At 41.9% G+C, this 12,500-nt stretch overlaps 1 protein-coding gene across 1 annotated transcript in view; it reads right to left on the reverse strand.

Moving 5' to 3' along the window:
• LOC143294282 (uncharacterized) overlaps window positions 1-12,500 on the reverse strand; it is a 47,287-nt gene that overhangs the window by 8,516 nt on the left and 26,271 nt on the right. The window contains exons 3-6 of the mRNA XM_076605718.1: window positions 10,606-10,739; window positions 6,822-6,911; window positions 6,141-6,269; window positions 5,214-5,333 (exon numbers count right to left, since the gene is read on the reverse strand). Coding sequence (XP_076461833.1) covers window positions 5,214-5,333; window positions 6,141-6,269; window positions 6,822-6,911; window positions 10,606-10,739 — 473 coding nt within the window. The remainder of the gene's footprint in view (window positions 1-5,213; window positions 5,334-6,140; window positions 6,270-6,821; window positions 6,912-10,605; window positions 10,740-12,500) is intronic.

Consider the following 12,500-nt stretch of genomic DNA (forward strand, 5'->3'; position numbering starts at 1 on the left):
CTTAGTAGATTTTAGAATTTCTGTTACTCCCCTTTTCCCTTTCCTACACATTTCTGACCATCCCGTTCTTAAACTCAACCTAGTCGTAAATATCATTCCTAAATACTTGTATACGTTGATGACTCGTACTTCTACATTACCATACAACCATTTTTCCCACTGTGATAAATAACCTCCGTTACGAAAAACAATAATATTAGTCTTATCCATATTAACAGTTAACTGTAATTTATCTGCTTCGTTTTTTAATACATTAAGCTGATTCTGTAATCCAACTACAGTGCTAGAGAGCAAAATCACATCATCTGCAAACATCAGCAAAAATATTTCCACAGCACCAGGGATTAACTGAATACCATGCCTACCTTTCTCTGACATTTCAATAGCTAATTCATTTATTAAGAATGCAAATAGTTGAGGACTTAAGAGACAGCCTTGTTTTACCCCACGGGGGCAACTGAAGAAATCAGAATATACTCCCTTTTCGCGCACACATGCCATGACTGAATTGTATATACCTCGCAGTGCATTGTACAATTTCCCATTAACACCAGTTTTTCTCAAAACATGCCACAATACATTTCTGTTCACGGAGTCAAATGCCTTTTTAAAGTCAACAAAAGCAACATATAACTTAGTATTCTTCATAAGAAATTTTTGAACCAAAGCATATAAAGTAAAAATATGATCTACAGTACTAAATCCTACTCTGAATCCTGCTTGTTCTTCAACAATTATTTCCTCTCTTTCGGCCCACTGGACAAGCCTTCTATTTAAAATATGTGTATATACTTTACTAATTACGCTTGTTAGAGCTACACCCCTATAGTTGTCTGGATTATTAGTGTCTCCTTTCTTATGAATTGGTACAATAATGGATTTACACCAATTTGTCGGAAATAATCCATCACCAAACAATTTGTTAAATAGTGACACAAGAAAATCAATAACAATTGCATCGACATTCTTCAGCATCTCACCGATTATCTTATCTGGGCCGGCACTTTTTCCATTTTTCAGACTTCTTACACTGGCCTTAATTTCATCTATAGTTATAGGGTCATTAAACAAAGGTTCATTAAAGATTTCTTCTTCTTCTTCTTCTTCTCCTGTATCTGCGGTGTCCTGCCCCCCATCAAAAGAATTAAATACATGGTAAAAATGATCATACCATTGCTGTGAAGTGATTTCATTATAAATGACTGATTTCCTATTGACTGATCTAATAGTTGCCTAAAACATTTTTGAATCTTTTATTGATTCTTTTAACTGTTGTAGTTTCTTTTCATCAAAATCTTTTTTCTTCTCTTTCCTTAACTTAATATACTGTTTTCTTTCCTCTACATAAATGTTTTTCACTTCAGCTTTTCCTTCAACTGTTTTAGCTCTTTGAAACTTTTGCAACAATCTCCTAACCTGTCTTTTCTTTTGCCTACATTCATTGTCGAACCATTCGTTAACTGTTTTCTTTTTTCTGCCCACTGTCCTAACCATGCATGCAGCAGCTCCATAAAATGCATTGACAAAGAGCTCAATAGATTTGTTGATATCTGTAACCAGAGTCTCCATGACTGTATTCATGCACATTTTAAACTCATCAGAAGTTAGTTCATCTTTAAAAGTCTGTATATTTTCCTCTGACCACACCACCCTTTCCTCGCCACATTGTGCTACAAATGGTATAACTTTTTTGTCAATACATTGTTTCCATGTGAGCTGAACTGGCAGATGCCATGAAAAAAGAGAATCGTTTATTTTTAAATCACAGTTTGAAACAATTTCTCTAGACACCAGAAAATAATCAATAACACTGCATCCATGAGGAGATACAAAAGTAAATTCTCCCTCTGAATCAGTAATACAGGATCCATTCATGATGAAAAGATCAAACAAAAAACAAAAATCTAACAAGGATTTGCCAAAACTGTTAATAACTGTGTCTTTCGAACAACGCTTTCCACAAACATAATCATCATCATCATTATCATCATCCATACTCTGTATATAACTAACCATTTGTTCCTCTTTGGGTTGCTCATTACCTGTCCTGGCATTCAAATCTCCACAGACAACAAAATAAACATTATCATTACGAACTGATTCTAAAATATTTTCTTCTAAGATAAGAATTCCATCTTTTAATTGTGTGTGAATGTAAGCTGGCCCACCCTCAGGCACAACATAGCAGGCAACAAGAACAACATCTTTATCAACACCAAACACACATTTATCAATATGCACAACCACCACATTGTCACAATTTAACTGAATTTCTTTAACAAACTGAGCAAATTGCTTTCTTATCAGTAATAAAACCCCTCCTGAATGTCTTCCATGAGCTGATAATTTTTTCGCAGGGGCACTGAATTTTATATAATCAATAAAGATTGAACTAAAATCAAATGAATCATTCACGAACGTCTCTGTCAGACACACGAAATCATAGTTAGTAATAAAATTCACGAAAGAAACGTCTGTAAGTTTGCTGTACAAATTTTCTACATTATAATTCAGAAATGTTAATTCCGACACTTGATGATCAGGCCTGTCCTATTTACAACTGTTCGACCGCAAAGTCCGGCCACTGCTCCCAGCAAGTGACTTGTTCAGATGACGGGGCTGCCCTCTCAAGTAACCATGGATACCTGCTTGCTGTCCACCTCTGCCCGTCAAGCTTGAACCACCAACTGAACGATGCCCCACGCCCTGCCTGCCAACACGCGTGCTGCTGTCACTGCGGGAGTGAGCGCTGTCACCGGTGTCACTTCGGTCAGCTGCACGTGAAGCGGGGTCCGTGTTGTCGTCACGAGTCCGACCTGTTGAGACGCCACTGCCATTGGCTGCAGCCCGGTCACATGGCGGGGAACCCTTTCGACTGACGTCACCAGTGACGATGGGTGGGAATTCCTGGGTGGGGAGAAGGGAGGGGTGACTGTGATCAAGGCCATAGCGGGTGCGGGTGGGGCTAGGGGTGGGGGTGGGACTGATGTTGCTCTGTGGTACAGCACTGGAACCAGCCGTCCCTTCAGCATGATGCCTGGAATCTGGTCTGCGAGGTCCGATCGTCAGCTTTCCCCTCACAAAGAACGCCACCTTCCCTTCTCTCTTTGCTGCCGTTACCATGCCTGCTTGTCTCCTGGTCAAGTCGTTTGCCACTCTCACCCCTCTATCCTCTAACTTTGTTCTCAACTGTCTGTCTTTGATCAGCATCATTTTGTCTCTCCAACGCTTAAACTTAACGATCATTGTCTTTGGTTCTCCTGGCTTTGCCTGTCCCACTCGATGTGCCCGCACTATGTCTTCTTCTGTCCACTCTCTCTTCTCTTCTACCTTGTTGAGCACCTCACACACTGCTCTGGCACATGAATCATAGTCCTCTTTTTCACTCGGACTTAAGGGAGGAATGCCGAACAATCTAAGGTTGTCTCTCCGCGAAAACTCCTCTAATCTGTCTATCTCTTCATTGATTTTGCCCAGTTCTTCTTTCATTTCCTCTACCGTTGATGACATCCTCGCAACCTCCTCCCTCTCTTCCCTGTTTTCCGCATACAAGTCAGTGAGATCAGCAGACACTTCGTCCACCCTGCCCCGCAACTGACTGCTCTCGTGTTCCAGTTTGTCACATCGCAGATTGATTTCTTCACACTTCTCAGCTACTTTTCCTAAATCATGTTTTATGTCACCCAGTTCTTCTCTGATGGCTTGATGCTGTTTTGTTTGTTCCTCTCTGTGTTGTCTCAGTTGTCTAGTCTGTTCCTCAAACTGTGCTTTGAACTGCTGACTTTGGAGTTGGAGAGCCGCCAGAATTTCCGACACAGCTTGTGAAGTGAAAGTGGTATCCCCGTCCACTGGTGTCTCCTCTGACCCACTTTTCTGACTGTCTTTGCCGTGCTGCCCGTGAAGGGGCCCTGGATTCTCCTCTACGTCATTACTCAGCAGGATTCTCCACACTGACAGCACAGCGTTGACAGCACACATGGAAAACACCACCGGCACGTGCATGGCAAACTTGACCTGGTTTGACCTGACATATTCCTGACTCACTTCCTCGTCATATGGCATTGTCCCTGTATTTATTGTTTGGTCGAGGATTGTCCATTGCAAAGGTACATTGTTCATCATATATATGTTCGAAGACACACAGAAGAAAATCTTCACCAATGCAAGAAGCAAAACACATGCTATGAGAATGTCACTGAGTGTCACGTCAACTGTGTCGCCGCTCACCTGTACTGTCCCATGCCTGACAGATGACCCACTTTTCACTGACCGGAGAAAAAGGCCAATTCTAGCCCTCCACATGTTCACATCGATCATTTTGTTGTCTTTTCAGTGTCCACACACAATGTTACTTCCCACCAACAACGCACTTCACTGTAATGTTTGTATAGCGCCTTGAAATCCTCTTTGAAAAGGAGAACATTCCCGTCAGCTGCTTACTGGTCGCCATCTTGCGCATGCCCCCCAAGAGTGAGAGAGAGACAGAGAGAGAGAGAGAGAGAGAGAGAGAGAGAGAGAGGGAAATAGTTTTAAAAATCCGTTTGTCACACAACATGATTACATGATTTCGGGTTTTTTTGTTTGTTTGTTTGTTTGTTTATTTTTTGTTGTTGGTTGTTGTTTTTTTAAATTTGTTTTATGTACAATTGTTTAATGAATTCAATAGCAGGAGAAGAATAGCGGGGCTAGGTGGTGGGAGATGTATAGGTAGGATATAGTACTTCGTGGGGGGCGGGGGAGGGGGTGCAGGGGGGTTAGAGGGGGGGAGCATGGGGGGGGGAGTAGGGGGTGGGGGTAGAAGTTGGGGTAGTACAGAGTGCTAGGATGTGGTGGTGAGTAAGGACAGAATTGTGTGGAGGAAGGCTTGAGGGGATGTATATTTTAGTTGAGCGTGTGGGATGGTGTTGTACTGTGCTGCGTTGTGTTGAACTGTAGTGCATTGTGTAATCCTTAAAGTGCGCTGTGCTGTTGTGTGGTGGAGTGCTGTGTTGTGTTGAACTGTAGTGCAGCACATTGCCCTGGGCTTGATGGGATGCCCTGTGTGGTTTGACGTGTATTAGAGTGATCTGAAGCCACTCGAATTTCACACAGAGAAATAGTTTGTGACAAAAAGTAACAAACTACACATTACAATAACCAGTGGAGAGAAGCCACTGTGACAAGTGACAAACCACCACAACACACCACAACACACGAAACACCAAACCACTGACCAGGTAACCCACAGAAGACCCACTGAAACAGCGCATACGACAGATGAAGGACAACGGAGTGGACGTCTCGCACCTGGCTGCAGCGAAGTTGCCACACTCATCCATTCTGCGGCTCCCTTCCTGCAATGATTTTACCTTCTTCGGTGAACATGCTGGTTTTGTGTCTGGGTACACACCCCCTCCCCCTCCTCCCCCGACTCCCACCACCCATCGAAGTAACAATTATGTAGTTATGTTAGCGCGATAGCAACCACAACACATGCTATTACTACCTCGGTTGCTACTGTTAGAGTTGCATTATTACAAGATCATTGGTTAGTACACACATTAGCTGCCGTTATTTCTACCGACACAACACACAACCTAACTAAAAATAATGATCACTTCTATTCGTAATTTTAAGATAGAATATTGTGATGTGAAATTCATCTTCCCTGCGTAATAGCGAGAGAGAGAGAGTGTGTGTGTGGGGGGGGGGGGGGGAGGATTATCGTAATTTTATGTTTAGGCAGAGTTTCCTATCATTTTGATAAAACAAACACACGTACACACATCACGTGCATGTAGTCTGTTTAAATGTAGACACACACACAAAATGCGCACAAATGCGCATGGAAATATACGGGCGAGCACACGCAGACACAAAAATTACCTCCCTCCCCCAAACACACAAACCTTTTTTTCTTTTTTTTTAAGCATGTCTTACTATTTTCCTTCGGTCACATGTATCCACAGCACAAAAACGCGTGAGTTCGATTCGTCTGGGTGCAGATTGAGGCTCACAACACAACACAAACCCTAATGACACAATACAACACATCTCCCTTCCTAAAACCCCACCCCACACCTGGGATCTCACACCCCACTCTCACAAACACACTCAAAATTTATCATTATATCCCCATTTTTCCCCGGCTCCCCTCTCACCTGCGGAACACCTGGATGGTCATAGCGGGTGGACAAAAGGTGGGTGAGGGAGGTCTCCAGCACCATCTTGAGGTCGGGCATGTCGTCCCGATGAACGATGCTGTAGAGACAGCGATGCATCAGATCCACCTGCCCACACACACGCACAAGGTCCACCACCGTCATTACAACTGGAAACTACTGAGCTAGCCATTGTCCATTACTGTCATTATAATTGGAAACTTCTGAGCTCACCATTGTCTGCCACCGTCATTATCACTGGAACTTACTGAACTCACTATTGTCTGTTACCGAAATAATACCACTTACTGAGCTCGCCATTATCTGCCACCCTCATTATCGCTGGAACTTATTGAACGCACCATTGTGTGCTTCCGAAATCACCACTGGAACTTACTGAGCTCATCAATGTTCGTTACCTCATTATCATCGCAAACAACTGAGCTCACCACTGTCAGTTACAGTCATTATCACTGGAACTTACTGAATTTACCATTCTCCACTGAAACTTATTTATCTCACAACTGCCCGTTAGCAATATTACAACTGAAACTTTTTTTTTTTTTTTTTTTGCTTACAATTGTCCGCCACCGATATTACCACTGAAACGAGCTCACCATTGGCCATATATACCCAAGATAATTACAGACAGGTGGTACCAAAAAGCTCACAGACACCTACCTGATTGTAACCAAGGTACTGCAACACGTTGTCAGACACGTACAGAATTGTGCCGTCTGTTGAAAGCACCAAGAGGAATCCCTCCAGAACCTGTGAAAACATACGATGGAAGAGGTTGGGGAAAAAAGAAAGAAAAATACCGTGTATGGAAGAATGAGAGAAGAAAGGAAGAACTGAATGACAGAATGAATATGAAAAAAAAAAGGACAACAACAAAAGAAGAAAAGCTGAAAGGAAAAAGGAAGGAAGGAAGGAAAGAAGGAAGGAAGGAAGGAAGAAATGAAGGGTACTGAACTGTGGAATAAACAGGAAGGGATGACGGTAAACAAAGGAAGACAGCAGTGGAGATGGTACTGGCGTGTGGGGTGGGGTGGGAAAAGTGGGGAGAACCAATAAAATAAAATGAAGGAAAGAATGAAAGAAAAGAAAAAAAAATAAAGGAATGTCTTTCACCCCACGATCTATCACCCAACAGTCACACGTTGTTTGCTCGAGTAAACTGGGTTTATTTGATGCAGAAATATTTGCCTGTGTCTTTGACACACAGATTTTTTTTCTTTTTCTGGACCCAGATTTTGACACGTTATCCACTGAGAAATATGATGGGTGAAATATAGCATGGTAATACCTTATTGAAATAATGACAGTTGTGTGTGAGCATGGTGAAGAGAGAACTCGACAGAGAGAGAGACAGACAGACAGACAGACAGAGACAGACATTGACACCCTGACCGACGGGAACACAATGGTGTACGCCCTAAAGCTAAAATAAATAAATAAATAAAAATTAAAGAATTAAAAAAAAAGGGAGTGGAGTGTGGAGTGAGGGGGAGGGGTGCTTGGGGGTGATGAAGGAGAGAGAGAGAGGAGGGGGCGGGGGAGCGGGGAGCGGGGGGTCGGCAATAAGCAGACGCAAGAGTAAAAAAAAAATTGCAGGTGTCAAAAAACGAGAACTTACACACCCAAACCCTCCCCCCCCCTCTCTCTCTCTCTCACACACACACGCCCCGCAAATTACACCATCACTGTGTGTGTGTGTGTGTTCCTTACCCCAGGTGGAGTGGCCATCACTCCGAGTGGAGTGGCCTCACTGACAGGCCTGTTTGCACGCAGCGGGCGAGTTGGAGGGGCCAGCTGACAGCGTCGCCCTCCAGTGACACCTAAACTATACCAGTCACTACCTGGCTTATCCCCCCCTTTCTGGTGTCATTCCAGTTCTTGAACAGATTTTGAGATTTAGGTGGGTGTGGGTGGGTGGGTTGTGGCGGTGGGGTCAGGGGTGGGGGGAGGGAGAGAGGGGGATATGGGATGAAGGATAGGGGTTGGAATGGTGAGGGGAGGAGGAACTTTTTTTCTATACCATGTTAGACGGTGCTGCTTTTGCTGTGAGAGGATATTTTGTTGTAAAATATTCTTTGTTACCAGGTGGTACCAACTGAATTGATTTTGTTGTTTTTTTCAATTTATTTGATCTAATTTTACTTTTGTTGTTGTTGTTGATCACACATTTTCTTTCCGTTCACATCATTAGCTGTGCAAATAAGCTAAAGAAAGGGAAGCCAGTGCTAAGGGGAATCTGAATGACCTACTTCACAGGTTTGAGGAGAATCAGCCAGGAAAAAGTGCACTTCATCTGCAGAGAGGAAAGTGTTCAGCACACAAAGGCAAAGCAAACACAGATAGCGCAAAACGCCCCGTCGTCCGTTCACTGTGTCAGAGGCACTTGCCTAAGGCGCAAAAAAGCGCTGTTTTACAGTTTTCCATAAAGTACACTGTGGACTGGCGCACTGGGGGATTAAAAATCAGAAATAAAATCTGGTAGTACTAGTTTAACATTTACGGTGAGTGAAAGCCCACGTAAAGCAGATACGCAGAAGAAACCTATTGGAAAATGTTAGGAAAATTGTCTGTAAGAGTATTGCAATGATGCATATAATCATGAAGATTTCCCCAGCATCACCAATTATCAGATCTTGAGATGTAGCTTTATTCCAAGACTGGATTCTGATTGCCACCACTATGAATGCAGGTAGTTCATGTTGCGTGTAAGAATCTTCACACCAACATGCGTGACCACAGCGCATTGGATGCAAAAGCAGCATGGTTTAATCATTGAGATGCACGGTTAGCTGCCCATTAAGGTCCTCAAATGTGTCAGTGAAATCTTTCTTTTACGCGGGAGATTATAGTTATACCAGGTGATTGTAGTATGATAACAATCGTCACTCTTTGCTTTGTCTTTGTGATTGTAGCAGGTATATAACAATCGTCACTCTGCTTTGTCTTTGTGATTGTTGAAGGTATAAATATTATAACAATCGTCACTCTTTGTTTTGTCTTTGTGGTTGTAGCAGGTATATAACTAATCGTCACTCTTTGCTTTGTCTTTGTGATTGTTGAAGGTATGAATATTATAACAATCGTCACTCTTTGTTTTGTCTTTGTGACTGTAGCAGGTACATAACTAATCGTCACTCTTTGTTTTGTCTTTGTGACTGTAGCAGGTATATAACAATCGTCACTCTTTGTTTTGTCTTTGTAATTGTTGAAGGTATAACTATTATAACAATCGTCACTTTTTGTTTTGTCTTTGTGGTTGTAGCAGGTATATAACAATCGTCACTCTTTGTTTTGTCTTTGTGGTTTTAGCAGGTATATAACAATCGTCACTCTTTGTTTTGTCTTTGTGGTTGTAGCAGGTATATAACAATCATCACCCTGTGCTTTGTCTTTGTGGTTGTAGCAGGTATATAACAATCGTCACTCTTTGTTTTGTCTTTGTGATTGTTGAAGTTATAACTATTATAACAATCGTCACTCTTTGCTTTGTCTTTGTGATTGTAGCAGGTATATAACAATCGTCACTCTGCTTTGTCTTTGTGATTGTTGAAGGTATAAATATTATAACAATCGTCACTCTTTGTTTTGTCTTTGTGGTTGTAGCAGGTATATAACAATCGTCACTCTTTGTTTTGTCTTTGTGATTGTAGCAGGTATATAACAATCATCACCCTGTGCTTTGTCTTTTTGACTGTAGCAGGTATATAACTAATCGTCACTCTTTGTTTTGTCTTTGTGGTTGTAGCAGGTATATAACTAATCGTCACTCTTTGCTTTGTCTTTCGTGAACGCAACTGTCTGGAACACTGAAGGGATGGTGAAATGATTCCCAACGCCCGCTCCATGTCCCCCCCAAAAATGAATCGGACCATCGACGTGTGTGTTCCACGCCAAACAGAAGGGTGTGCCATAGCTCCCTGTGTGATAAAAACAAAAAAAAGAAGAAGTGGCCTTTCTGACAGGCTTGTTTACACGAAGCTACGCGTCGAGTGTCCAGCTGACAGCGTTCATTCGTATCCTGTGCTTGACACCTTCTGAGACATGCGGTCATCACTATCTGGCGTTATCCCGCTCTTATTCCACAGTTACATGAACTGTAGAATCACAACTCCCCCCCTTCCCTCCCCCCCCCCCCCCCCCCGCACCGCCCCCCCCCAGGCCCCCCTCCCCCCAAAAAAAACAACAACAACAACAACAACAAAAAAACCCAAAAACAAACCTTGCTGGCTCTGTGACAGTATCTTACTGAGTTTATGACATCCCGGTTAAAGTTTCGTAAGATTCTGTTGTCGTGTGTGTGTGTGTGTGTGTGCGTGTGCGTATGCGTGCGTGCGTGTGTATGGGGGCATGCGCGTGTGTAGGCGCGCACGGCGCATGTGGCTGTTTCTCCTTCTTTTATTGCTTCTTCTTCTTCTACATACTCTCATCTTTCCCTCAAACCCACCTGTAGAGAGGCCAGTCCTTCAACGAGTGATGTGACGTCATCACTGCCCACGTCATCGTTGGTTGTGACATCATACGGTCGACTGACTGCAGGAAAAGTACTGCACGTCTGCTGCAACAACTGTTGCCAAGCCGCTGTGAGCAAATCAAAACACAACAGTTTCATTTTCAAGGAGGTGCGAAAGCGTGCGGACTGACCCATATACGCTGCACAATATCTGCATAAACAAAAGAAAAGAAAAGAAAAATCCGAACGACAAATAACTAGTAACAGAAGTGACGAACCCGTGACCAAAAAACGTCACAAGTCACATTTTAAGGGACAGACCCTGTGCGCAGACATGAAGGGATATTTTATTGTAGTGCTGCTGCTACTACTGTTGCTGCTGCTACTACTGTTGCTGCTGCTACTACTACCACTCCTCCTACTACTACTTTTTTTCTTAGCTTAAAAATCGACTTTTTGCATAGATATTGCTGTTTTATTGATTTATTTACTTATGTATTTGTTCAGTTTATGTTGATCGTTCTCTTCTTCTATCTGTGACAATTATGTTCGTGTGTTACCGATTTAATTGTATCTCTGTAAGTAAAGTAAATGTACTGCTTTCTGGTGTGTGTGTGTGTGTATTTTGGGGGGATTTTTTTTTTTTTTTTTTTTTTTTGTGTGTTTGTTTTTTAAGGCGGGAGTGGCAGGTTTATCTTTATAATCATGGAAATATGCATGGGGATGAGGAGAGATCATGCAGTGGTGTCATAAGACTTCAAATTAATTCCAGAGTTTGCCATTTGTAATGACAAATTAACGTCGGTTGAAATTCATCACAAATTTGTGTATCTAATGTTGTTATCGTCGTCGTTTTTATTTTCATTATTATTACTGCAACACTTTCATTGATTAAAAAAATTGTGTCAAATGGACACAAGGCAAAATTTAAACGTAATTCAAGAAAACAACATCCTCCCCAAGGAAATGAATTTAGACACCTTCTGTATATCATAACAGAGCAAACATATGCTCAGAGTATGTGCAGTTGTTGATTTGTTGAATTTGAATGAGTCTGGTTCAATGGCCTTTTTCTTTAATAGCAGATGTGGAGAAGTGTGTATGCTCTGACATGTCTTGAAGCTGTAGCTGAAACTGAAACGGCTATTTTTGTTCTGCGTAACTGAGACATTTTGTTTAATGCCCCGTCACACATACTGATGATTGCAGACATTTTGATAAAGCATTAATTTTCACATTTGAACATTATCGTTAGGTAGGGAGAGGGTGTTCAATGGTGAGTTGAAGGAAACTGGATGGAAGGAGAGCTGAATCAGAGATGAATATTTGAAGAAAAAAAAAATCACTCCGGTTAAGGAAAATTACTTTATTGACCTCATAAAAAAGACATCGTTGATTAAACAAGATAAACAAATGATAATGTTTGTAGAAAGTATTAAAAAAAATCATCAACGTTCCAAGTGACTTGTAATGACACACCATCTTGCGGGTAAGGCTTCATCAATGTGTAATGGTGTGTTGTTTTTTTTATATAATATTATTATTAAAAAAGATTATAATGAAAACAGAAGTTCCGAAGACACCAGCGCTGGAATGTCATTCAAATATCTAAGTAAACTCTGCGAAATTATCAATTTGATACAACCAATGTTCTCCTATTCTCCTGTTTATGGTTGGGAACTGCAAAGACAATATCAGCACTGTCTAAACTGAAACCTAGATGCAAAAACAACATCAAATCAAAGAAACACAAGATAGCCCCCCTGCGTGCACTGGTATATTCAATATTCATACATGTATCCGAGACACGGACATTTCCAGTGGATACAAACAGAAGAATCCAAACCATGGAAATGAGGTGTTATCGATATCCCAAAGTCTCTTCACGG

The sequence above is a fragment of the Babylonia areolata genome, chromosome 19, assembly GCF_041734735.1.
Source record: "Babylonia areolata isolate BAREFJ2019XMU chromosome 19, ASM4173473v1, whole genome shotgun sequence".
NCBI classification, from domain to species: Eukaryota; Metazoa; Mollusca; class Gastropoda; order Neogastropoda; family Buccinidae; genus Babylonia; species Babylonia areolata.